Here is a 25,351-nt window from a genome sequence, read left to right on the forward strand (position 1 = left end):
ATTATGTCCCTGTTACAATCTAGAAAGGTTTTAGTGGTCTAAAATCAAAACTGGACTTCAGGAAACCTGACTGTAATAATTAAAAATGCGGAACACCATGTTTTTCAGCTAAATCTATACATGAGTATCATGTCTGCATGTTAGCAAGAGGCAGAACTTTTCTGTGTGTAAATTGTATGATTTAGCATATTAATGAGAAAATAATGAGAAATTTAAACAATGTTAATTCCTGGTGACAATCAGATGTGACAGATTTGAGTGTCAGCACATGTGAAACAATCACAGGTGATGTAAAAAACATAGTGAGATATGAGTTCAGTCCTCCATTTCAAAATACCTAATTTATCTATCTCTTATAATTTTTAATTATTCCATTTCTTTGGACCAGAAAATGTAATTGGAATTACTGACAACTTAGCACTATTGCTTGGGTTGTACTAAAATACTGAATAGTACCAGTAGCTGCACTCTGCTTTCTTCTTAATTGTTTTCACTTGCATTTCAGGGAAATAATAAAACTTCAAATGTAGTTTGGCATTTAAAGACAAACTTGATATATTTCTTAGCACTTCGTTGGCAGATGAATGCAAAATGGGCAAGCAGAGTTAGCTGGATTGTTTGTAGGATCAGTTGTTTGTTTTTCCCTCTAAGGAGAAACTCCTTCTTGGGATAAACATGAGGGAAGTGAGATAATCCATCATTCTGAGACCTGTTCACTAGTGATGGATGGATAGATTGGTAAAGTAACTCAATAATCTTCATTTTTTTCAGGTTATTCACAGATCAGTGAGCCTTGTCGTTAATACAGCTGTGGAATGCTTTTGTGTCCTTGCCCACAGTATTTCTCAGAATTTGACAGGAAAAGACTTTTAATTTGGAAATAACCTTTGTTATAAAATGCATTAAGTGGATGAAACTTGGAGAATACCTTCCCATTTTAGATTTTGTCTTCTAAGTGAGCGTTTGTCAATTCTTTGTTTAAAAAATTACTTGCAAATATGAGAGCTGTTCTGCTTCTTGTTATTTCTGACTAGAAATTGTGTTCTGCAGGAGGTTATACCTCATGAAGGCCTTCAGCCATTAGAATCTATCGCATGGGATGCTCTGAATCATGTGGATGCTGTCAAAGTGTATTGATTTCCCATCCCTAACTTGGCATGGAAAAGTTCTCAGTCAAGAAATTGTATTGAGGGATCAGACTTACATTGTCCTGCTCTCATTCTTGGTCATCTTGGTTCATTTTAAAAACATATTTGGAACCTAAAAGCACAAAATACAAATGCTATTGTGAGATGACTTCTTCAGGGTTTAATAATTAGGATAATGGTGATAATAGGAGGGAAATGTATTTTAATATATTATTTGGTATTACCTCTTACCAGTCCCTTAGCAAGGAAATTCCTCCCTAATTGTGTGGAATGTGCAGATTGTGCCTTACATGGCCTTCCTGAGAATTCTGACTCGGATATGTGAATATTTGCAGCATTATCAGAGAGCTGTGGAAATGACAAGATTGTTTATTACTGGAGCAAATCTGAGATGAGGAGGCAAACTGCATTTAGCAGAGTCCTTTCTCATTTCAACAGAAGACAGAGAAAGGTAGCTTCCTAAACATGACAGAATTAGTAAAATAGCCCTTAAATTTCATTGAGGAGTAAGAGAACTGGAATTTTTGTGTCTTTTCTGAAGGCAGAGAACGCATAAATGGGTTTTATAGATGAGCTAATATTTAGTGACTGGTTCTAGTGCCTGGGTTTTGTGCCTTGCCCTGCAGTCCTGCTCTCCCCAGCTTCTCTGGGAGGGCAGAGCTGTTGTGTAATGGCAGCTGAATGACCTTGGGTGAGGATCTGCTGCTTCTCCAACAAGGTCCATGGGGTTTACAGCCAGGCCCCATCCTTCCAGCTCCTCCAGAGAGGAGCCTTGGGAGTGCCTCTGCACTTCCCTGCCCTCACAGCAGCACAGAAACAACTGGACTCTTCTATTTCCTTTTTCTTTTTTCCCTCTCCAGCTCTGTAGCAACTTTTTACTGTTGCCACAGTGCTTTTACCATAATTTCTAGGCCACTTAAACACATTGCCTGATGGTTTCTCACCTAACCTTCATAGAAATCATCTATTTATTGAGTTTAGAATCCCAGAGAATGGCTCTTAACCTTGATTCGCTAAGAAGTAGTGTTAATTGCAATATCCTTGAAAAAGTTAGTTTGATAATATGGTTAATTTTAAGAAACAACACTTTTATATTGTGACAAGAGTCATCAGTATCATGAGACTTATCAGCAATAAGGTGCTGGTACTAAAGTTGTTTAAATTAGTAATTACTAGTTGAAATGAAAAGACAGATTAAACATGGTCTTATTTTTGTCAACAGAATTTCCTCATGTTTAGAAACACCCTAAGAAATCTACACGGGCACAAAGTAAGGCTGAAGTATAGGAACATAGAAATATATGATGAATTAAGATTTTTATTGCATCATCTTCTAACATTTGAACTGGGGAAACAGAATTGGAATGTTGGGCCTGTAAAAGGCAGCAGTGACTTCCCAAACCCCAAAACTAGTATATCACATAATAGGAATTCAAATGTTAAAACTCTTGAAATAGTTGTACTGCAGTGCTGTGTGATCATTCAGAATCCATGAACAATAAATACCAATCCTTGCCAGAGTCTGATGAAATAGACTTAAATTGCCCCTATTTTGTAATTATGGAGAGAAGTGCACAGAGGGTCTATTTAGGGTCAGTGATAAGTAGCTAGAGCTTTGTGCTCTAAACCAGACCAAGCATATCAGTTTTTATCTTGTCTGGTTGACTGGCAGATACTGTATTCACTACTAGAATGTTTCACAGGATGTGAATGGATATGTCTGTATATGCAGTCTAAATTCCATACAATCAAAAGGAGCAATTTCTTATTTTAAAGTTAAATTTGATACCCCAGCTCTGCCATTCCAGCTCCTCTTCCTGCAGCATTTCCCAGTCACAGCCTGATTTTCCAGAAGGAAGGGGAGATCTGGGAAAAGAAATCATCTTATTGCGGGCTACAGGTTCAAAATACTCTTTGTGAGTGAACTGAGTGCTGGTGGGTAAGTGCAGGAACTTTGTGATTAATTTAGAATTGTCATGTTGCTGATGGATTTAGACCATAGGCTGCTTCTCTAATCTTACAGGACCTTTTTAAATTTCACAGGAATAATGAACACAGCCTGCAGGAAAAAGTCAAAATATTTGACTCTTCATCTGCTTCCTTAAGCATTTCTGTCGTATATTTTCCCTTCCATAGCTCTCCAAATGCCAGGACAGTTCAGGATGACACTGATTATTTTCTTCATTAGTGCTGTTTTTTGTGGGGGATTTTTGGTGCTACCCAGGTGGATGCACATACCAAGTTTTGACTTTAGTATGAATACCCTTTATTGGAAAGATTGACCATCATTTTTTGTAGCTGTAGCTATTTTATTTATTTGATTTGTCTGGACTCTAGCTGTTAATGCTTTTAGAACACAACAACATTGGAGGAAAGGCTGATGTTCTAGGGGCCTTTCAGGAAACAATTTAATATAAGAACGAGGTCACAGTTTGTTCTGTGTGTAAAAATAAACTGAAAAGGACAATTCATTATCTCAGCACTTGCCATGTTTTTCTTTGATCTTTCTCCAAAGCTTGCAGTGCTGTACATGGAGTATTCAGCTTTAAGGAGAGAAGCAAGTAGTTTTTACTACAGAAAAAAATGCACAATTAAAAAACAGTAAATTTTAAAATTTTAATCACAACGTGCATTTTAGAAAGCAGAAGACTAATTACATGCTAGAAATAAAAACTAGATTTTGGTATAAAATTATTTGATACAGTTTTAAAACTCTTTCAGAGTGAACTAAGGCTTAGTCTGTAATGCAAGTGTTTTTGTGGTATCTCAGTGTTGGAAATCGAGATGTCAAATGGAGAGACATTCTATTTTTGTTCAATTAATATCACAGAGCATTACATCAAAGCAGTAAACTCCTCTTGTATCAACAGATGCAGCAACCCTGAAGCCTATTTTCTCTCTTGTTACATTAGTGTTTAATTAAAGAAAACAACTAGTTGGAGGCAGTTACTTTCTGTGAAATGTAATGAAGATTTATTTTGTAAGTGACCTTCACTGTATTAGCTGAATCAGTAATCAGAAAAATTAATAGAATAATCAAATTATATACAAACTCATAAATCACTGCGAATATGCTGTCAAAAATGCAGCTTTTAATATGTCCCATTGTTTCACAGCTGTATTAAAAATTGCTACTCCTGATTTCTGCCTTGATGGGGACTGAAATGGCATTTAAAGGCTGTGTATGATGGAGGGCTACCAGGCCAAAAATTTTCACAACTGTTAATTTAGCTGTTATATGATTTGATGTCACCAGGGCAAAGTTGAAGCCGAGTACAGTGTTGTTGCTATCTTTCAGCAAAACTTGAATTATTGGTGGAGGCAGTCGCCAGTTAATTAGAGTAATATCAGTTTAAATGTCTGTCATTTAGGGTTAATGGTATCAAAGAGTTGCCTTGTACTTCAAGTGCAGTCAAATCATCTTGAATAGCCCATTGTATGAAAGTAATGCCAGCACAATGATTTTACTTTGTCATAAATTATTGGGGTGCCATTTAGTTTAATATTTCAGTTTCTGTATTTAAATACTTTTGGCAAGTCCATCCTAACTGTGTCATTTTTCATGCTAGGCTGTTCTAATAGGTGTTTTGGCTGTTTGTGATTGTTTAGCAACACAATCAAAATTCCTTTCCATTTTCATTTTAAAAGAGAAGTTTTCTGCTGGCCTATGAAAACTGGTCATGCCCTCATCCCCTGGATACCAGGTTACCCTTGGAAAGAAGTAATTCACATTTCTGTGCAGCCAAGTAGCAAAGTTCTTTCAAAGCATGCTGGAAAAATAAAATGCATATATCAAAATCCCCTGGCTGTGGTTGAAGGAAAACTGTAATTGATGTTTTTAACTAAGGAATCCATTAGTAGTTAATAGTTCTATTCTTATATGCAAGATATGAAATCAACTCTTCTGAGTTGGTTTGAAAGATCCTGATTGCTGCTGTGTCAGGCAGGAAGCTGTGGATTGCAGCATGAGAGATAATAAACCCAGAGCTCTAGGTTCTAAGAGTTCTTCAGTGGATGTTTAACCTTTGTGTCATCTTCAACAATCTCCAAACAGCCAGGGCTGGGATTTTTGGGATGCATCTCTTGATTTTCCATGAGGAGCAGGAGTGCTTTTAGGGAACTGAGTATTCCAGGTGTCCCATGGTACCTGGTGGTGCTGACAGCTCCTTGGGCTGCCCCAGTCCTGCAGGTCAGAAGGGGTTGTGGGACTGACTGCCTTTGAACTGCCTCATCTGATGTTAGAATGACAAAATAATGCCATTTTTGGAAGGCAGGTTTGCAAAGTGAAAGTTTTCAAGTTTGTCATCTGTGAAGCAATATCAAAATGCTTTTACTTCAAAATCACAGAATCAGAGACTTGTTTGGGTTTGAAGAGATCTTAAAGCTCAACAAGTGCCACCCCTGCCATGGGCAGGGACACCTTCCACTGTCCCAGGCTGCCCCAAAGCCTTGTCCAGCCTGGCCTGGGACACATCCAGGGATCCAGGGGCAGCCACAGCTTCTCTGGGCACCTGTGCCAGGGCCTCCCCTCCCTCACAGGGAGGGATATCTTCCATATATCCAATCTAAATCTACCCTCCTTCAGTTTAAGGCTGTTCCCTTGTCCTGTTCCTCCATCCCTTGTCCCCAGTCCCTCTCCAGCTCTCCTGGAGCCCCTTCAGGGTCCTGCAAGGGGCTCTGAGCTCTGCCTGGAGCCTTCTCCTCTCCCAGCTCTGCCAGGCTGGCTCCAACCCCGTGATAACTCAGTGACCTCCTCTGAACCCCAGCAGCTCCACATCTTGCTTCTGTCAGTAAACCAGTGTTACCAACACCTCAGAGCTCTGCCTTGCTGACCACTCACCTGATTACAATTAGCAGAGGTGCAGTAATACCCTTTGTTTCCCTGTTGCAGGCTGTGTGCTGTGTTTGGGGGGATCTACTGCCTCCGTCACGCCGTGCGCTGCTTGGTGCTGGACAGAGCCTCGGGACGGTAAGGCTGCCATCAGAGACCTTCTGTTTGTACACAAAACACAGGTGAAAAATGTCTTGAGTCAATTTAAAAAAAAATATTCTTCCCAGATCCTCCTTGGTATTAATAACACATCAACCTTGATTAAAAGTAATTTGTGTATAGGTCCTCCAGAACAAGGAAAGTGGGTCTAGAATATAGAAACTAAATTAATTTCCCTGTGATATTACTACAGCTCCTGATCACCCAAGCTTGGAAGACAAATCATTTCAGCTGCCGGGGGGCTGGTGATGAGTGATGTTAGTTTTCCTTGTGGCCTTACCTACTCTAATTGATTTTCATCAGATGACAACAAAGCCCTCTGTTATTGCATTTTTAAAAATGGAGCTCACCTAAAGACTCATCAGATTAATCTTTGCTGATAATGCATGTCACTCCAAGAGAAAAGACTTTAATGAGTTTTTAGGTAGATTGTTGTCATAAACTATGCTGCCCTCTTATTCCAGAATAAATTCTTTTACAACAATATCAGGCCTGTAGGCAGGTTTAAAGTTGAGCTAAGAAAAACCAACACAGAGTTTTTTCCATAGTGGCATTTTTCACACCTCTGTAAATTGTCATATTTCTGTTATACACATTTTATCAGATATTAATCTTAACTGCAGACTTTGGCTGTCTTAAAGACTGTTTGCAGCTTAGCTTCTATAATTGAAAAGTTCAAGGTGTTTTGTAGAAAATTTAGAGAATTAATTTAGAAATGAAGTAGTTCCAATGTATTAGGAGAATGAGTAGTTAAATGAGGGGGTGTGAGTTTAATTCCCAGCTGCTCTGCAATTCCTTGAGCACAGTCCTTGTAGCTGCATTTGCTACAACATGGTCAAGTAGCTGTTTTCCCTGAAACTGAATAAACTCCAGATTTTACCTTTCTGCCAGTTCCCGAAGGTTCTGGAGTTCACTGCACACTGGTAGACTTTGAGATGTAAATGTGTTTTATCAGGTGTGTTGTTCCAAATGCACAGTTCATATGCAAATTAATCTGTGCCCCTTTCAGAAGCTGTCATTTACTTTAACACTGATATTTGAACTGTTGCTGTAGGAAGTTTTATATTCCAATAATGTTTAAATCTTTAAATTGCTCTTGCAGGGGGACAAAGCTTTTAGTTGGTAGCAACTTCCAAACTCTATTCTGTGCAGGTCTTAACTGGTCAGTGGTATTGCTTGCCCCAGTTTCCAGCTTCTTGCACACATCCTGAAGACCTCTGAAATCAATGTTTTCTTTATAAGGTTATGTGGGTTCCAGAAGAGCTGGAGTGCTGCTTTTCCATTAACCTGCCTTTATGTTTTGAATATAGTTTTAAAAAAACAGCACAAGTGTCTTTTTTTAGGCTGCTTTTGGGGTTCACTTGTGCCATTTTAGAATGATAGATTTTTGAGGAGCAAAATTATAAGAATACTTCTAAAGATTGTACCAGACTTTCATTATTCCAAAAACACTGAGCTTTTAATAATGCCATTATCTGATAGTGAATATGAAGAAGCACAACACATCCAAGACATCCATTTCCTTTATCTTCTGTTTCATTCTTGCTGTTATCTCCTTCCTCACTGTGTATTCCCTCCCTGCACCAGCTTGTATTTCCTCTTGACTTTGGGCTTCAGTGTTTTGCCCAATAAAAATCAGCTATCAAGTTGTTAATGAGGCTATTTATGAGTTACTGAGCTTTTGAGTCAACAGACCATTAATAGTAATTGGTAAGAGGCAAATTCATATCTGGTTGTCAGTGCAGCTGGCTGTGTGCTTGCAGAGGCAGCTTCCCCAAGTTACAGATGGCTCACTCAGCACTGCAGAAATGCATGTAGTGGTCATTACCAGTTTATAGCTCCTTCCACAGCCCTCCAGGCTTCATCCATGCCTTTAGGCAGGGATTTCTTTTATATTTTTAATATTCCTTGTTTAGTGCACATAAGGAAAATACATACTTCTAGCTCCAGCCTTGATTTTCTTCTAAAACTTTTTTGTTAGAGTTTAATTAAAAGTCTCAGAATATAAACCAAATAAAATAAAAGTCTCAGAAAATAAACCAAAGTTTATTCCAGCATTTTTCTAGATGTGGTTAACATTGCTTTTTCACATTTCACCCATGCCTGTATATACAGGGAACAGTAGATTTCATACTCAGCTCTACAATTATTTTTATCTTTTTTCTGTAGTTCTTTTTATAATATTTGAAAATAAGATTCAGGCAAGACAGGGTGAAAGAACAGAAATTTTAGACATTCCTATTTTAAGGTTTTAGTAATGCACTTGAAAATATGTGAGTTTTATGTATGGTACCAGTTCTGCTGTTTTAATAACTTTGTAGAGCATCCTGAGTTCCTGGTAGAACTTGTTAGAAAATAAAAACCACCTCATATTTCTGAGGCTGAGGAAAAAAGCCACATCTAATGTATGCTAATGTTGTTATTCTCTGTGTTTACTGTATATCACTTTTTTGGGTACATGTAAAATTTCATCATAATGGTGAGCATTTTATATTGATCACACTTCACATATGTTTCCAATTGCATAATTCTGTCTCAAAATGGAAGGGATGTGATAAATGGCCATTTATACATCTGTGATAAAAAGGTAGAGCAAACAGCCAGTAATTTACATATCTGCTGAAATACTGCAGACTGGCTTTGTCAGTGCTGCTGAGTCCATTTCAAGGATGTCGCCCTTAGTCCATTAGTTTGGATAATGAGCCCTATAAAGTACATTTATAACTCGTGGCACTGCAAGGAGATGGATTCTAATTTTCATCCTTTTATCCAGACACATTGAAAGAAGGTCAATGGAGGGTTGGCTGTGATTCATTGTCGCAACACAGATCAGATGACAGAGACCTGATAATGTCAGTGCAGGAGTGTTTGCTGCATGTGGAAGCACTACTTGAAAGAAATTTTCTCAGCATCACCCTTTGAAGTAAAGTGGGACTGAAATTAAAAGCTCTCTCTCTCTCTCTCAGTTTAAAATCTTATCACACATACAACCTGCTGCTATTTCTGAACAAAGGAGAGGAAAGAACACTTAGCAGGAAAATAAAATGTGTCGTTGCTTTCGCTGGCTTTGAGTGATGCAACATGACATTTAATCAACCTTTCCCCTCCATAATGTTTGGGGGGTGGTGGGGAAATTGTTTCATAAACAATAAGAAAGGTTATAATTAGAAATGAGCTGCAGCAGCTCAACTTCCTTGTTTATTTGCAGTATTCAAATGAGAGCTCAAGGATGAAATCACTGGGATTAACAGTTAGGAAAAACTTGTTAAAGTTTTAAGTGAAACACACATTGGATAGGATTTAAAACTGAAGAATGTTAGATGTTAAATAGTGCTTGGACTGTTGTCAGGTACCTGTTGAATTTGAAAATAGGAATATATGTAGGGACCAGATGCCTGGGAGGTCAGCATTAGAAGTCAGTGTTACAAAAACATATTGAATAGTCATAAACCTCTTACATTTACAGATGAGGACTATGTGTCACCTTTTTTCAATTCTTATCTCAGGTTATAGGGACAACTGGTTTACCAGAGCTGGTGGAGCTGATTGCTATTACTTACATAGATTTGGGTTTGTAGATCATTATGATCACAGAAGCTGACAAATAGCTTTTAAGTGACAGAAATGTTGTTCATTCCTAAAGCATAACTTGCTTGTCCGATATTCTACAGAAAAAGGTATGATAAAAAGGTAAATCTGCACATGATCTCTGGCTCAGACATTGTGTTCCTTTGGATGTTTCCCTGTGCATGCACATGTGTGTGTGTGTGTGAGAAAATTCGCTGTTTTAAGTCCTGTGTGTTAAATTGTTGAAACACTGGTAAAGTTATTCAGAAAAGTTTAATTTTAAAAAAGGTAATTTTCATGCCCCGAGAAAAAGTTCAGTTAAGCTAATTTGCTTTATTTATTTATGCAGTAAATGTTCTGATAGTGTGGAAGAGGACTCAATAGAATCAGCAGCAGAGGTTGCTTTACTGGGTATCTGTGTGCAGCCTCCTTTTTCTTTGTCTCATATATATGATGTAGCTTCATATGTCATACATGAGTGAAGTTTGTTCTTTTACAGCCAATTTTCCCCCTTAAAATCTGAGATTTGTATTCTCATTTAAGCTCACTGAATGGGTTAATTTCTGTGGTTTACATTTCTGTCCCACTTCTATTTCTGTCCTTGTTCTATGGAGAACATTTGTGTTGTTCTTGAAACACCAGGACTCAGTTAATCCATTTGTGTGTCACTTAGAGATAAAGAGTATATTTAGTGATAAACAGAGTAACTCACTCTTGGAACAGTCTGATGCACTCATTTGTCAAGGAGCTTTCCCAAATCTCCTAACTTAATTTTCTATTTAATTTGTCAAATATTATTTTGTCAAAATAAACTTGGTTTTGGTAAAGGTGTCTTCCTAAGACAGAAACCCCACTGCAATAGGGTAGTAACTCCAGAATAATTCACAGTTTCATTTCTTTACGTATCAGGAGGTAAGAAACGTGGAGCTAAATGTGAGTGCTGTAAACTTATATTTTCTGTAAAAAGTGATCAGTTTATTGAAGGTGGGATGTCATTATCTGTATTGGCATTGCATGTGTAAACTGCATATACACCAGGTAGAATGTGTCAGTCTAGGATTTGGTGATCAGTTGAACTGGTTTAGGAGTTCACATATTCAAGAAATACACAGCTAAATTTAATGAAAGATACAAATATTGTGCTGTATAACTCAATTTTAACTTTATGCATGCTTTTGTTATATCAATTTTTTTTTACTGTGGTTTGGTTCTTTTTAAACAGGTGCAAAGCTATTGTGGATCATTTTGGACAAAGAATAAGTGCCAACTATTTTATTGTGGAAGACAGTTACCTCTCAGAGAGCACATGCACAAATGTGTGTTACAGGTATGTGGTTAAGCAAAAACCACAGTTTTTTTAAATCATGGTGTGTAAAGTACCCTGCAGGTTAAACTGAGGAACCTCTTGTCCACTCCTTTATTTTTGCAGTACAGTTCAATTCTGTGCAAAGTATTTCTCTATTAACTGTGTACTTTCTATAGTCAGGTTTTCTTCAGTTGTCATTGAAATCAGATTCCCCCTTCCCATATAAAAACCCAAGAGCTCTAAATGTGTTAGGAATTTCATATTTGCCAAAATGTGTTTGGAAGGTGAAGGTGCCAGTTGCTGTCCATGCTTTAAATTTGTTAATCTTTAGACAAGTACTAAACTTCCTTAGTTTCTGTGATTTGCTTGTTGCTGCCAGAAGCCCTGGGCATGGCCTGTGTGTCACAAGAGGGCAGGGGAGGGATCAGCAGAGCTGTGCTGGTGAGGGCAGAGCAGGATAACCCAGGAGCACAAACTGCAGGTGATGAGTGACCTCTGCCCTGCTGCATTTCCCCTTCATCCCACGGCTCCTGTGCTCTCTGGAATGGCACAAGGCCTTCATGTGCTGCTGCTAATCTTGATCAAGTAAGCAAAAGAACTTCCTAAAAAACAGAGGGGAGGCTGTTTGATACAATTGCACTGATTCATTTATTCATCACCTGTTTTGGTGGTTGAAAATACTACATTGGTATTCCAGGGGTGTTTCTGCTTCAGCAACAGGCAAAATATCCCACTAAGAATCATAGTAATAAAGGTTATGTAGTGAAATGGTCCTGGTATTACCAAAACTTTGACTCTAAATTGCTATTTTTTTACATCTTTGTTTTCATTTTGCATAATTAAATTTATTATATAATTATTTTTTACATCATTCTTTTATTTAATTGTAGGCAGATCTCCAGGGCAGTGCTCATTACAGATCAGTCTGTATTGAACACAGACTCAGAGCAGCAGGTACACAACAATTCTGTATCACGTCTCGTGTGTTAATACTTCGTTGTTGGGAGGAATTAAGTCATTAATTCATTTTGTTTGTGCTTGAATCAAGATCTTTAGTCAGCTCTCTGTACTGGTAATTGTTTAATTTGTTTTAGTGTCTATGAAAGCTATTACAAATTTTAGTTTAGTTTAGTTCAGTGACTGGGATTTTCCTGTTTGGCTTACACTATAATTAATAGAGTTTCTAAGCTTCTGTCTTTAATTTTAATTTTGCTTGCTTTTTAATAAACTGTTACCCTGACTATTCAGTTAATTATTCATCTTGTCTAAACTTTGTTTAAAGTTCCTTTGGTTTTTTTAAACATTCCTTTTTGCTGTTTGAAGTTCTCATTGTACACTTTAAGATGCTTCTTTGGATCTGCTTTGTCAGTCTTTGCAGTCCTTAATTTTAGAGGCTATTAATCAGAGTTGTGTTTGCTCTGTCGTCGCACACTAGAAAACCAAGCAGTGGGACTGCAGTTCCTTTTCAGCTGTGGTGAGGATGGTGGTGCTGCCCCATCCTCCAGGGCACTGTGATTTCTCTCAAGCTCTGCTTTCTGCTGCCAGGTGTCTGTCCTGACAGTGCCTCCCCTGGAGCCGGGCAGGGCAGCAGTTTGTGCCATCGAGCTCTGCTCCTCCACCATGACGTGCATGAAGGACACCTGTAAGTAAAGGAGCTTTTCCCCTTGGGCTCTGGCAGCTCTGGAGCACAACTGAAAATCTCTGCATGTTGTTCCTCTGCTGCTCAGAGCACAGGCAGCCGTGGCTTCCTGCCATTGTGGAGCTTCATGGACTCATTTTCACTTCCACAGGAATAAATCCTCATTCAGAAGATAAAAATAATAATCCAATGAAATCTTAATGAAAGATACAAATCTTGAATCTTCCTGGTAATCTGTCCTTTGGGGTTTTTTTTAAATGGGCTCCCTTAGCTGAACTATTAAATGGAAATACCTAAAATCCACTGTATTTGGGAGCTTTTTATCTTCTGAAAGGATTCTGTTGTTGCTATTTTATATGAACTTGAAATAATTGAGCAATAGAATGTTCGTTTTGGGTATTTATTAGAATAGAATTACCTAATCCTTACCTAATTCTTTTTCACAAGAAAGAAGTAACTGTAATAATAACCAATTTATTTTGCTGTTAAATAGGCTTGAACTAAGTTCTTTGCATATAAAAGAAGAGTAAAGTAAATTATTAAGTCATTCAAAGTTATATTTCCTACTAAGTAATAGTAAAAAAACATAAGCTTGTAATTAATTGTCCTGAGGGTTCTGGTTAAGGAGATACAAGAGATGCTGAAAGAGTGCATTTTAGGTCATTAATTAATAACCTAGTGCTATAAAGCATGTTGTTAATATATATCATTTAAATAGCTGATTTCTTTTTATTCAGGGTTCAGAAAATATATACAGCAGGAAGTGAAACTAATGAAGGATTGATGTTCCATAGATCTAAAGTATTAGTTTCAGGAAGATTTTTATGGTGCTGAAATATTTAGGTTTCTGTTACTTAGTTTTCTACATAAATTCCTTTCATTTCAGAAGAGAAGGTACTGCCTTCCTTAATGAAATTTGTCTTCATATATTGAAATAATAAAGTTCTATATTAGGCATAGCTGAGGTCCAGTTATGGGACATATTTCATAATTTTTTAAAAAACTTTTACATCATTATCTGTAAATGGGTTTTAACCTGACTGATTTCTCCTTGGAACAATTATTTAAGATAAGTATACAAATACATCTACTCTTTGATCACAGTGCACAAATGACAGGCACATCATCTGTATTGCCACTTGAGTGGAACCAAACTCCTTCACTTGCCCTAAAAATGGAGACTGTAATGATGAAATCAGGAACTGAACTCATCGTTCTTCTTGCTGGGAGAATTACTTGAAGACAAATGTTGGCAACCACTGTAACTAATGCAGTTATACCTGAGTAAATCAAGTATAATCAAAATATATACTGATGACTGTGACTCATAACCATAACCTTAAAGATAATAAAAAAGATTTTATAGAAAGTAAATGATGTGAACTTTAGTGATTTATAGCTGGGTTTTTTGAGGAAAGAATAGATTTTATTACAGGGATTGGAAGCATCTAGTTAAGGTTAGGGGGAAACTTTGATTATCACCACCCTTTTCCTTAGTTTAGTACATATTCCTTCAGACAGAAGGTTTAGTTGGGATTTAATAAAAAAATTAATGTTTGAATAGAAACTGTATGTGTGCAACCTGAAAGCAGAGGCCCATGAAGGGTTAAATTTCTGTTCCTGATGGAACCAGGATCAAGATCTGTGTGATTTACTGGAAAATAATGAAAACAGCCAGGCTTCAGAGAGAAGAAACAAAAATGTCATCTAGATTTGAAATAATACCAGAGCTGGGCTCTGCTTTTAAATAAATCAGAAATTTGCAATAATGAAGAAAACACTGATCAGTTTAAATTTTGTACAGTGTTAAATTCCTTCAGGATTCTCTGATGGACACTTCTCTGGTGACAAGTTTCCAGGAGCAAATGAGTCCAGTAGGGTGGACCCATGAAAAGCTTCAAGGTGAGGCTTTTAAATGAATGAATGGCTGGAACATCAGGTGGGGTGAAGCAGCTGGTTCTGTGTCTGAGCAGGTGCCAGTGGCACAGAAGAGGGTCAGGAGCTGCATCAAGTGGTTGTTCAAGGAGGCAGCAACTGCAGAGTCTGCAAAACAGAACAAATAAAGGATTGTTCAGCCATAGTTCTCCCATCTAAGAAGTGGATGAATAAAATGTTGTGCAAAGGATTGCACAGTCATATGTACATCATGGGAGTAACTTAGAGAATTCTGAGGTGTTTGCAGAGAATTTCTCTGTGTGCTGTACATACACTCTGTGCCCATGGTACAGCACTTCCCTGGCTTAAAGGAAGGAATTCTGTGAAGAATTGTGATTTTTAAAAGCCTGCTGTGCATTATAAAAAATTTAAATGTTGTTTATCTATTTGTGTGTTGGTGAGTGGAATTAGTTTGTGTTCTCTTTCCCCAGATTTAGTCCATCTAACCTGTCCATCAACTAAAACTGCAAGGGAAGATTTAGAGCCTGTTGTACAGAAGTTATTCAATCTAAATACAGAAAAAGGTAAAAATAAATAAATGAGGTATTATGATACTATCTTGCATAAGTATAATTTATTAAAGTAGCTGTTACTGACTTGTTCAGTTTTGGATTAACTTCAGTATCCAAGGACATGATCATAAGTGTCTGGGACCTATTTATTTTTTTACATTTTCTTTTTTGCATGGAACATATTTGCTGTTCAGCACATCCTTGAAAGGTGCAGTAGTGAAATGAAATATTTGTGAAATTGTGGATGCTTCTTGGGTTGTTCTTGCCTCGTTCTCAGGCTGTTGCTCAGCCTCTTGTCTTCAAGTGTTTCCTTGTTTGCTGTTTGAATTGAAATTTCCTGGATTCTGCTGTAAGCAGTGGTAGCATAAAGTTGTTCTGTATTGTAATAACAAAGATAGATTTCCAGTAATGAACTACTTGGCTCTAAATTCAAGGAAACATTGGCTACTTTGTTGAACTTTGGCCTTGATGTGGACACTTCCACACCCCAGAGGAAAGCAGCTGCTGATGAGCAGAAGGAATTGTTCCTGAAATACCTGTGTTAATTGCACACAAGTTTTTGAAATTTAATCCTGAGATCTTGAACCATATTCGTGGTAGATGCTCACAGAGCAGGTGATGTGCATTTGGGAGATGCAGCTGTGTTCTAACCCTGGCCAAAACAGTTGAAACACAGTTGTGCCCATGCTGCAAGGCAATAAATCACTCTTCTTCTGAGAGAAAACAATGCTCAGCTCCCAGTGACTGGGGTTTTGTTGGTATAAATGCAAGTTACTAAGATAAAATACTCATAATTGGTTTGCTTGTAATATTTAGAAAACAACTTGGATTTGTAAATAGAAAACTTTTTTAGACTGGAGAATTGCAAACATTTCTTGTTTGTATATGTGTTAATTTAAAGCCTGCTAATATTCACCTTTTAATATTTAACTTCTGTCTTCAATTTTCAAGACAATGCCATGTGTTTCAAAGACCTGGTGAAGAGAAGATCAGCTTAGTGTCTTCTAATCATTTGGGGAGGGGTGGCATTAATCTTCATGTTTAAAGTGATCCAGTTTCGAAATGATAGATTGTTTAGAAGCTGACTGAAATTCTTCTGTAGGAACTCTGTGATCATAGGGGTCCTCAGGTGCACTGAGGCACTGAAAAGCCAGTTTTCCCTGACACATAGGCCTTTTTATCATCAGGATGAGGTAGTGGTCGTATTTTAATTAAAATGTCAGAACAAATACTGTTGGAGTTATTGAAAATGAATCACCAGATAAAGTGAGCACTGGGCCATGGCAGGTCAAAGAGGCAAAGTCACCTGGAGAAGAGGACTTCATTCATTTTCCTGCCTAAATGAGGAAGAAGTAACTTTTATGAGCAATGTGAACTTTTAAATATATTAAAGAGCATCTTGCCCTGTATTAAGGCTCAGACTTTCACAGGCTGATGAGTTTAATTTATATTTCAAACTGTTCAGTATGAGTGGCACCTATTTTTTTTTAACTATTTGACAGTTATAAAAAGATACTGAAGGAATAGCATAGATTTATCTCTTTTTTTGTAATTCAGTTGCTTTAAAATACTGTTTTGAATGCTATAGTTGTCAAGAAGTTTCTGCTTTGGAAAGAAGTAAATCTCATAAGATCTTTTATAAGCTTCATTTACTTTAGAGGAGGAAAATACATGAAAGGGGACAGCAAATATTCCAAACAAATAGTATCTATCAAGCTCAGATTCTGTGGTCTGTGTTCCTCCATTGCATTGTGCTGTTCAGAAGTGACCTTCATCTTTCCAGAGATTTTTCTGCCTGTGTGCAGAGGGATCATAGGAATGTGCAAAGTACAGCAGGGAGGGACAGAGTATGAGCAAGCAAGTTAAGTTTGTGATGATTTTGTATTCTTGATGAGAATTGCAGCACAATGAGCGTAGATAAATACAAATTAGTCATTTATTTTCATTTAGCAGCACTGCCACAATTAGAGATTCTATGTAAAAAGTGTGAAAGGAGGGAAGAAATGACACATCCGAAATATCTGTGCACAGGGAATGCAGTGGCTGTGAGCTGGCAGAGCCCAGGGAGGACTTGCTGTCTGTCATGTGCTCTGGCAGTTTATCCCCAGTGCAGGAGATAATGTGAGAGGTGTTAAATTTAAACCAGGCTTCTTGGTAGGGTGCTGGTAGTGATAAGTGGTGCTGCTGTGGTGGAGGGTGTGCAGAGAGTAGAGTTTGCATAGCTGTGCTTGGAAAGGAAAGAGAAACAATGATGAAGGAGAATCTCAGAAAATTAAATAGTTGACTTTTTGAAGAACAAAAATACTTTATTACAGTAATTCCATGGTAAAAATTTGATTTCCAGTGTCCTAGATTCCATATTTATCTTATCACACAACAACATTGATTACTGAAAACACTCCTTTTCCTTTTCAGAGACTGAAAATGAAGAACTGGAGAAACCCAGAGTCCTCTGGGCAGTCTACTTCAACATGAGAGATTCCTCAGGAATTGAGAAGAGTTCCTATGCTGGCTTACCCTCCAATGTCTATGTCTGCTCTGGGCCAGACTCTGCTTTAGGAAATGACTGTGCTGTCAAACAGGTTGGGCAGAGCAGGTTTTGGTTGCAGAATTATAATTCTAATGTAATATATATGATAATATACATGATAACTCTGCAAAATTATAAAATTAGGTAGATGGAGATATCAGGAAATAGTCGCAGGCTTTCACCTGGAAGGTAAAGGAAGAGGTATAGTACAAATCAAAGCCAGAAAATCCAGTCTACAGTTCAAGTTGGAAGGATCACTAAAGAAGTTTAATACTTGTAGGGCAGTCCCAAACCAGAAACTTATTGGGAGAAAAACCCAGCACAATTCCAGTGTGGTAGATTAGGCCTCCTCTCTGTTTTCCTTCTCTTTGACTTGGTATCACTGTATTAAAAAAATTTCCTTTCAGAGATCCCCTGGATAAAGAAGGTACAAATTCCTGGGCAGATCTGCCCCAGCAGCCCCTGTGGTGTCAGGGCACTGTCAGAGACAGGAGAACACTTCACAGCTTTGGAGGATGAAGTGTCTCTAGGCATTTTTAAAGCTGTATTTTTAATAGCCATGTTCAGACAATGTGCATGCCATCTTCTAGCCAGTTGCAGGATTTTTTATGACTTAAGTCATAAACCTCTTAAAAATAAGGTTTTGAAGTGGAAAGGCTGACATAGCCTGAACTGCAGGGTCAGAACAGTGTCATTAAGGGCTAATAGTATCCTTAATTTTGCTTTACAAGGCAATAATTTGCCTCTCAGAGGGATAAAGACCTGTAAAGACAAAAAATAATGCAAGACAATTATTATGGTAGCACTTTTAAATTGTAAATTAGTACCTTTCTAAGTCTGATTTTTTCTAACTGATGTTTAAAACGGGGTATGTTAAAAACTGATTAAATACACTTAAAACTTATTTCTGATTTTAATATTTCTAACATTCAGGTTTGTCTTCCCTTAAGAGGTTTTCTTCATATCAGTGAACAATGATGGAATAGATCAGGCCCTGTTTAAGTATTCTTGGTGCTGTAGTTCAGCTTTTATGTTCAAACTGTTGGCCATCAGTGAGAGAGATGCCAGGCAGATCTCTGAGGAGGAACCATCAAGAGCCTAAATCACTGCCTTTCAGACAAAAACAGAGAGAGGCTGTGTTTTTTGAACCTGACTTAAATTTTGAAACAAATGGTCACAAGAAGTGAAAAGAGGAAAATATTTCAGTGTAAACATGTTTATAATTGGAAGTCATGTGTGAGAGCAAAATGAAGACAAGGCTGAAGATGAAGCAGGAGTCACACCATGCAGGGACCTTGTAGACAAGAGGAGGAGGGAAATAGCTGTAAGTTGGTGTGTCTTCCACTCCCAAATCACTCTCACCTTCCTAGGAATGGGATGGAATCTCCAAGCAGGAGATATTTGCAAACTCACGGATCAGAACAGCTTAAAAAAAACCCCAGTGTGTGTATTAGTCTTAAAGATAGCTTTGAAAATTATATCTGATTCCTGTAATCATTTTGGGATTAGTGTTTCAGCGATACTTGCTGTGATTTATTTTCTTCATTCCCATCAGTATTACTGAATTCTGTTTGTCATGCTGTGTGATTGCACTGCTGATACATTATTGGCAAGGCAGGACCACAGCTCTTACAGACAACTCTCCATCTATGCCTGATACACAAATTACTGCCCACTTGTTTTATTGTAATTCTGTGTTCAGTTCCTGCTGTGATACTGAATTAATGCTGATGGTTGCATTTACTTGCCCCGAGGACAGGCTAAATGAAATGGAGATGCCATTTATGATCTTTTCAAACTCCCTGTGTGTGGAGCTAGTAAAGCATCTGGCTTCCAGTTTTCTGTTTTCACTGCTGCAACCTGACATGAATTATTATGAGCTAAAGTAATATATTCCCTGCCATATTTCAGACTTCTGAGGCATCTTCATGGTCATGAGAGGATGTACTAAAACTGTCAGGCCAATATTTGTCCTTTAACCTCTTTATTTTCTATATCTGGAAGGATTTCAGAGTTAATCAAGTGTTGGTACTTTGGTTGTGGTCCCTGTAAAAGTTGCTGTGAAAGTCCCCAGAGTTTATCCACAAGTTGGAATGCAATAAAACAGGAACAGAATTTAGTTTTGAATAACTCCAACTTACTGGAGTAGCTGTGCAAGGGCTTTACATGCCTGTGTCTTAATGCTGGATTCAACTGGACACGCATTTCTCAGCTGATACTATGAAATATTGAAGGACTTATTGTCTACCTTAATTACTTACATTAAATATCAAAGTGTTACAATGAAAGAGTTGTTAAATTATTATTGTTTATTCTGTATTGCTTCAGCTGGATAAAGTTAACTTAAAAACTTGGGAGACCTGAAAGTGCTCTATTACCGTTAAGTTGTTTAGTTGTAATCAGTGTCATGATGTCCTACATAACGTTGTTCCCATGAGAATTTCTTCCCAGGTTCAACCTCATAACTGTTAGGCTGTTTTTGGAGTGGATATTTGCTGACTGATTGGACTGAATAATTGTTGAGAACTGCATAGCAAATGTTTGTCTGCTATCATTTGTCATGTATTTAGTTCAAAATACAACATCTTCCCTCAGTATTCTGTTAAATACAATAATAATTTAAATGTATTTTTGGAGTAGCAAGGACAAGTGCAAACTTGAAATTAAAAGTTTTCCTCTTGCTTTCAAAAGGTTAAACCCCAGCTTTTCAGGATATTGTACCCCCTTGCTCCCCAGACTTACTAGGCAAGGCTTTCAAATGACAAAACTACGGTTTTGAAGTAGAGAACAGAATTGTCCCATTTTTCCTATATTAATACAGAAAGTTTGAAACTGTTTTTCATGAGTATGGAGGAGTAAAATTTAGGAAGGAGAATGAAAAATGAAATTGAACTGAGAGTAGACAGGGTCGTTTAAGCAGTTAAAATTGGAGTCCTGCACCCACGAGGTGCTGATGGAAAGCCAGAGCTGGTGGGAGTGGGGTTCATCCAGAGAGCTCTTGGGGATGAGCTCAGGGCTGGATTCATCCACAGACAACTCCCTCCTGTCCAGGGTTGCTCATGGTGAGTGGGCCTTTGCAGGTGGCAGGGCAGGCCTGGAGCAGTGGCAGGGTTAAATGCATCCCTGCAGTCCTGCTGTGGGAGCTCTCAGCACAGCTGCCTTTGGGGAGTGCCAAGGGAACATTCCTGTGCCTTCTGAGAAACCCAGCCCACATCCAGCATCTGCTTCAGGTGTCTGGGTTTGCCTTGGCAGGGCTTGGAAGAGGAAGCCTCGATGGAAATATGATTTCCAATGATGGAGAGCATGTGGGTTCAGTAAATAAATTCCAAACATCTCAGGCTTTTTTTTTTTAATTACTTTATTACTTTAAATAACTTTTTTGAATTTTTTTATTACTTTATTACTTTTAAATTACTTTTAAAATTTATTTATAAGATAACCATATAGATGGGTTATTTGTACATGTATAAGTTTTTTAACACTAGTTAATAGAGCTTCTTGCATTCTTGTGTTTTAAAGGATTTTTGGCATCCTTTGTACAAAATGTCTGGTTCTCTGGAATCCTAAGGTTGTATTCCATTGGTTCTTTTTTTCTCCCAGATTTTGTACTTGTATTGTGCATGTTGGAATAACAACCACACTGGTGTTCCAAGAATATGTTTCTTTTTAATATTTTCTATTGTAGTGGCCAAAAAACTTGTTGGTCTTATTTGATTTCTAAACCTTGATGGCATGAAGAGCAGGTGCCATTGTAAATTAAGTCATTGAACTAGATCTGTGTTTTTTATCTAAAACACAGTTCTTTTCACACATACAGGTCTGTGCACCTTGGAATTATAGATTATAGATAGAAGTTTTATATAAACCACAAATGTATTGGGATGTATTTTCAATGATAATATTCCTTTGGATAAGAGTACTTCTCAGCTGTGCTGTATGTTTAAGCTGTTCAGAAAAGGAGAAATAGAATTTTTTTGCTGTTTTTTAATCTAAGAAGGAAACCCATCTAGCCATGATATGGATGGTACATGTGTACAGTTCCCTGGGTTTCCTTGTGAAGTGATCCCTCTCTCTGGAAAGAGCCAAGATCTTTCTCATGCTTTGCCTTGCACTGCAGCAAGGGATAGTTTTATAGTGCAGAAGATCAGTTTGCTTCCAGAAAAATCCTCTTTCTTGTTCTCAATGCAACACAGAATGACCAGCATTTTTTACAAAGCCCCCTGCTGTGACTTCCTAGTAGAACAATGTAAAAAGATAAATTGCTTTTTCTCTTTCGAGGTCTGCAAGAAGGAATGGATTTCCCATGTGTTTACAATACTGTCAAAGTACTAAATCACTATTGATTTGAAAGAACGGAGGTTAATCTTAAATATCTGTAAAATATTGCCTCAGGGTGTTACATTTCAAGGTAAAGTTTATGTTATTCTTCTTTTTCCTGAATAGGCTGAGACCATTTTCCGGGAAATGTTTCCAACAGAGGAATTTTGCCCCCCACCACCGAATCCAGAAGATATTATTTATGATGAAGATGAGATTGAGCCAGAAGAGTCTGGATTGAATAATTCACCAGAGACAAAGCCTGAAACCTCAGCTGAGGAGAGCAGTAGTGAAGGTGGTGCTTCTGTTACAAGGGAAGAATGAATGAAGGAATGAATGAATGAGTGAATGAATGAGTGAATGAATGAACAGTGTTCTCTTAGGAGAAGAGGAGGTTGACCCAAACTAGTGCATAAGAGAGGAAGGGTAACAAAAAGAGGTTTTAAACCCCCAGAGATGTGTTATTTGCCATTGCCTTACTTTACTTAGCTTGGATCATCTTTTTAAAGTCGTTTCATTGATAGCTGAGACACTTTTAAACAGTCTGAGGCCCACCAGATCCAGTGGGGTTTGTATCTAAACAAAAAAATACAGAATGAAGCATCTGAATTGAAAATGCTAAAATAGGATTCATGATTTATTGAGATGATTTGGTTTTGTTTTACAACTTGGAAAGATTCTTCCATCTTTTAAGGAGGAAGTCAAAGCTAAGCAAAAGAAAAAAAGTGCAAGTTTGATTACCGGTTAGATGATTTCTCCTAAAAATCCCTGGATCTCTGCTAATTAAACAGCTGAAGGTGAGATTCACCATCTGTCCTTCACAGTGGTCTTATGAATGGAATTTAAAGGCAATAATATTGACAGTTCTGCAGTGGCTTTATTGTATGGTTTTGAAACTGATGCCATAACCATGTAGGAAATATAATCCAGATGTTCCTCTCATGGAACTATTTTACATTCAGTTTTTTTAGTAAGACCTAACAGATGACACATTTTCTCTAGTGACTTCATTTACTGGAGTCAGGAGAATGGCAGAATTTAAACTTAATGCCAGATTTGCCAGCAAAATTCAGTCATAAATGGAGCATTCCTGTTATTAGCCCCCTGGATTTGTTGCACTGTTTGGGCCTTTAGTAAGTCAGTAGTTACTTTTTGGAAGTTTGGGGTCTGAGAGGTTTAAATGACCATCAGCTGCGGGAGTTTGTGGTGAAAAGAAGGTTCAGCTGATAATTCCAAAGGTTTGTGTTGATCCCAGTTAATAGGATTAAAATTAGTGTGATAACTATAAACTATGCATTTTGTAATGATAAACCATGAAGCGAAGCATTTATACAATAAAATGTATCGAACTATTTATAAACCTAGTTTGTATTAAAAACTACAAAATGGGAAAGCTGTTGTAAATTACCATGTTAAACTTGCACTTCTTCTGAACCATGCTTGAAATCATATATAGAAAGTATTTATCATGTACTTAAAGATTTACTTTAAAATGCACACCCAGTAGTTCAGTAGTATCTCTAGAGTTGGTGAGTTGGGGTTTAAACTTCTTCATGAAGGTAGAGCCAGTTCCAGGAGTGCTTAAATACTGTAAGTAAATAAAAAATGCCACTGGGTCATGAACATGGAGCTCTGCCTGGCCGTGCCACAGCCAGGCTTCTGTACAGTCCTGTGGTGCCTGTGCCTGCCCTGAACCTGGCTCCAAGCCAGAAAGGGGAATTTATTTATTTTTTTACATCATAACTGATCCTGTTCTCTTTGTCCTGCATCGTGCCCACTGTCCAGTTTGCATTTCAGGGTTAGTGTTTGCACCCTTTGTCAGATAGGTACTGGTATGTGTGTGTCTGTGTGTGCATAATCCCAGAGTCCTCAGAAGAACACGTGGCTGGAATGTTCCCAGTGTTCAACAGCTGTAACCTCTGGATGCTTGTGACTGAGCAGTTATTTATATATAAACATATATATATATTAAGAAGCAGGCTGCCTCTTCATTTAGCTGTAATTTCTCTGTGTATTGGGAAGCATGAGTGTATGGTGCTTTTATTTAACATCTGCCGATCTAGAAAAGAGATAAGTGGAGGGACCTATCCCTGTCTGTCTCTCAAAAACAGGGATCATAGTTGAATCTCTCATCTGTGTTTACAAGGAAATCTCTTGACGAAAATTAAAGGTTTGCTTGCAAGTGTATGGTCCTGTGTTTTCTTTCAACTTTTTTTCAAAGAAAAACAGTTCACTTTCAGCTGGGATTTCCTGAGAATTCCCCTGGCTGCTTTCAGCACAAGGATACCTGTAATTGCCAATATGGGTACCTGTGTTGTCAAGTTTATATCAATTCCTGTCTGAGTGCTCTGTGTCCATGTGAAGCCAGGTTTGGAAATGGCTCAGATTTGATTTGAGATCTGATGGGATGATGTACACGTTGGAGGCTATGACTTTACACTACATTGATTGCTTAAAAACTGTTTTCATGTCTCTTTCGTAGGGTGAATGGAAGCATTAAATGTTTTTCCTATGGTACTTGAGTACCCAATAGCTCACTTGCAGGAGCAGTAGATCAGACTGTTGATGCTGGTATTTTACAGAAATCATGCTCTGAACTGCATTTTTGTTCTTTCTTTAAATGGTGTAAGCATGCAAAGTGAAGGTTGGGCTTTTTTGAAGTAGTTTTTAAGGCTTGTCATACAGGATGTATTCAAAAGATAACATGACTTTTTAAAAACTGGCAATTTATCTGTGGGATTATTAATAAATCAAGTTAAAGAAAGATAAGGTTAATTGAATTTTTAAACAAGTAGCTGTATTATCCTTCAAGCACCTTGGAGCTCATACAATATTCACACCTTTTTTTTTCCTAAGGAGTGCTTTGATATGTTTGAATTCCTTTTCTAATGAGTACTTTCTTTTTAAGTTGGTTAATTGGATTAACCCTTCATATTCAAAGAGTCCATTTGATGCCATTTTCCCTTCTGTGGCATTGCCTGGGCTGTAGGACTGCAGGTGGTTACTACTCCTTTGGAGGCATTTTCAGCCATGAAGCTGCTTCGTCTGCTTTTTCTGGTGATGATGATGCTTAGGGCCATTTGACAGGTAATCATTAGAACTTGGATCCTTGCAGACTATGGGGTCTTTTTTCCCATCATTGCAGGGGGATTTATGTGGGCAACTCCTATTAATGTTAATGGGACTTGCATGTGTAAATCCTCCTTGCATCAATGGGAAAATTGACCCCTGAAACAAAATATCTGCCTGTTAGACTTGCTGATTCAGAAACATCCAGGCACTGCCAGCTCCTCTGTGGAAATGTGCTGGGACATGTGTTTCACAGGAATGCTCTGGGGGAATATTCAGGATTTTCTCTTTTACATTGTATTTTATATTTTCCACAGACTATATCTTGTCAGAGTTAC

The 25,351-nt window shown here is 37.7% G+C and overlaps 1 protein-coding gene across 1 annotated transcript in view; it reads left to right on the plus strand.

Annotated features, from left to right (window-relative positions):
* CHM (CHM Rab escort protein) overlaps positions 1 to 24,131 on the plus strand; it is a 53,105-nt gene extending 28,974 nt beyond the window's left edge. Inside the window, exons 9-15 of the mRNA XM_021531420.2 lie at positions 6,040 to 6,117; positions 10,928 to 11,032; positions 11,902 to 11,965; positions 12,557 to 12,653; positions 15,017 to 15,109; positions 17,513 to 17,679; positions 22,071 to 24,131. Coding sequence (XP_021387095.1) covers positions 6,040 to 6,117; positions 10,928 to 11,032; positions 11,902 to 11,965; positions 12,557 to 12,653; positions 15,017 to 15,109; positions 17,513 to 17,679; positions 22,071 to 22,268 — 802 coding nt within the window. The 3' untranslated portion in view covers positions 22,269 to 24,131. The remainder of the gene's footprint in view (positions 1 to 6,039; positions 6,118 to 10,927; positions 11,033 to 11,901; positions 11,966 to 12,556; positions 12,654 to 15,016; positions 15,110 to 17,512; positions 17,680 to 22,070) is intronic.
* Positions 24,132 to 25,351: the final 1,220 nt, after the last annotated feature.

This window comes from Lonchura striata, chromosome 14, assembly GCF_046129695.1.
Source record: "Lonchura striata isolate bLonStr1 chromosome 14, bLonStr1.mat, whole genome shotgun sequence".
In the NCBI taxonomy this organism is placed as follows: Eukaryota; Metazoa; Chordata; class Aves; order Passeriformes; family Estrildidae; genus Lonchura; species Lonchura striata.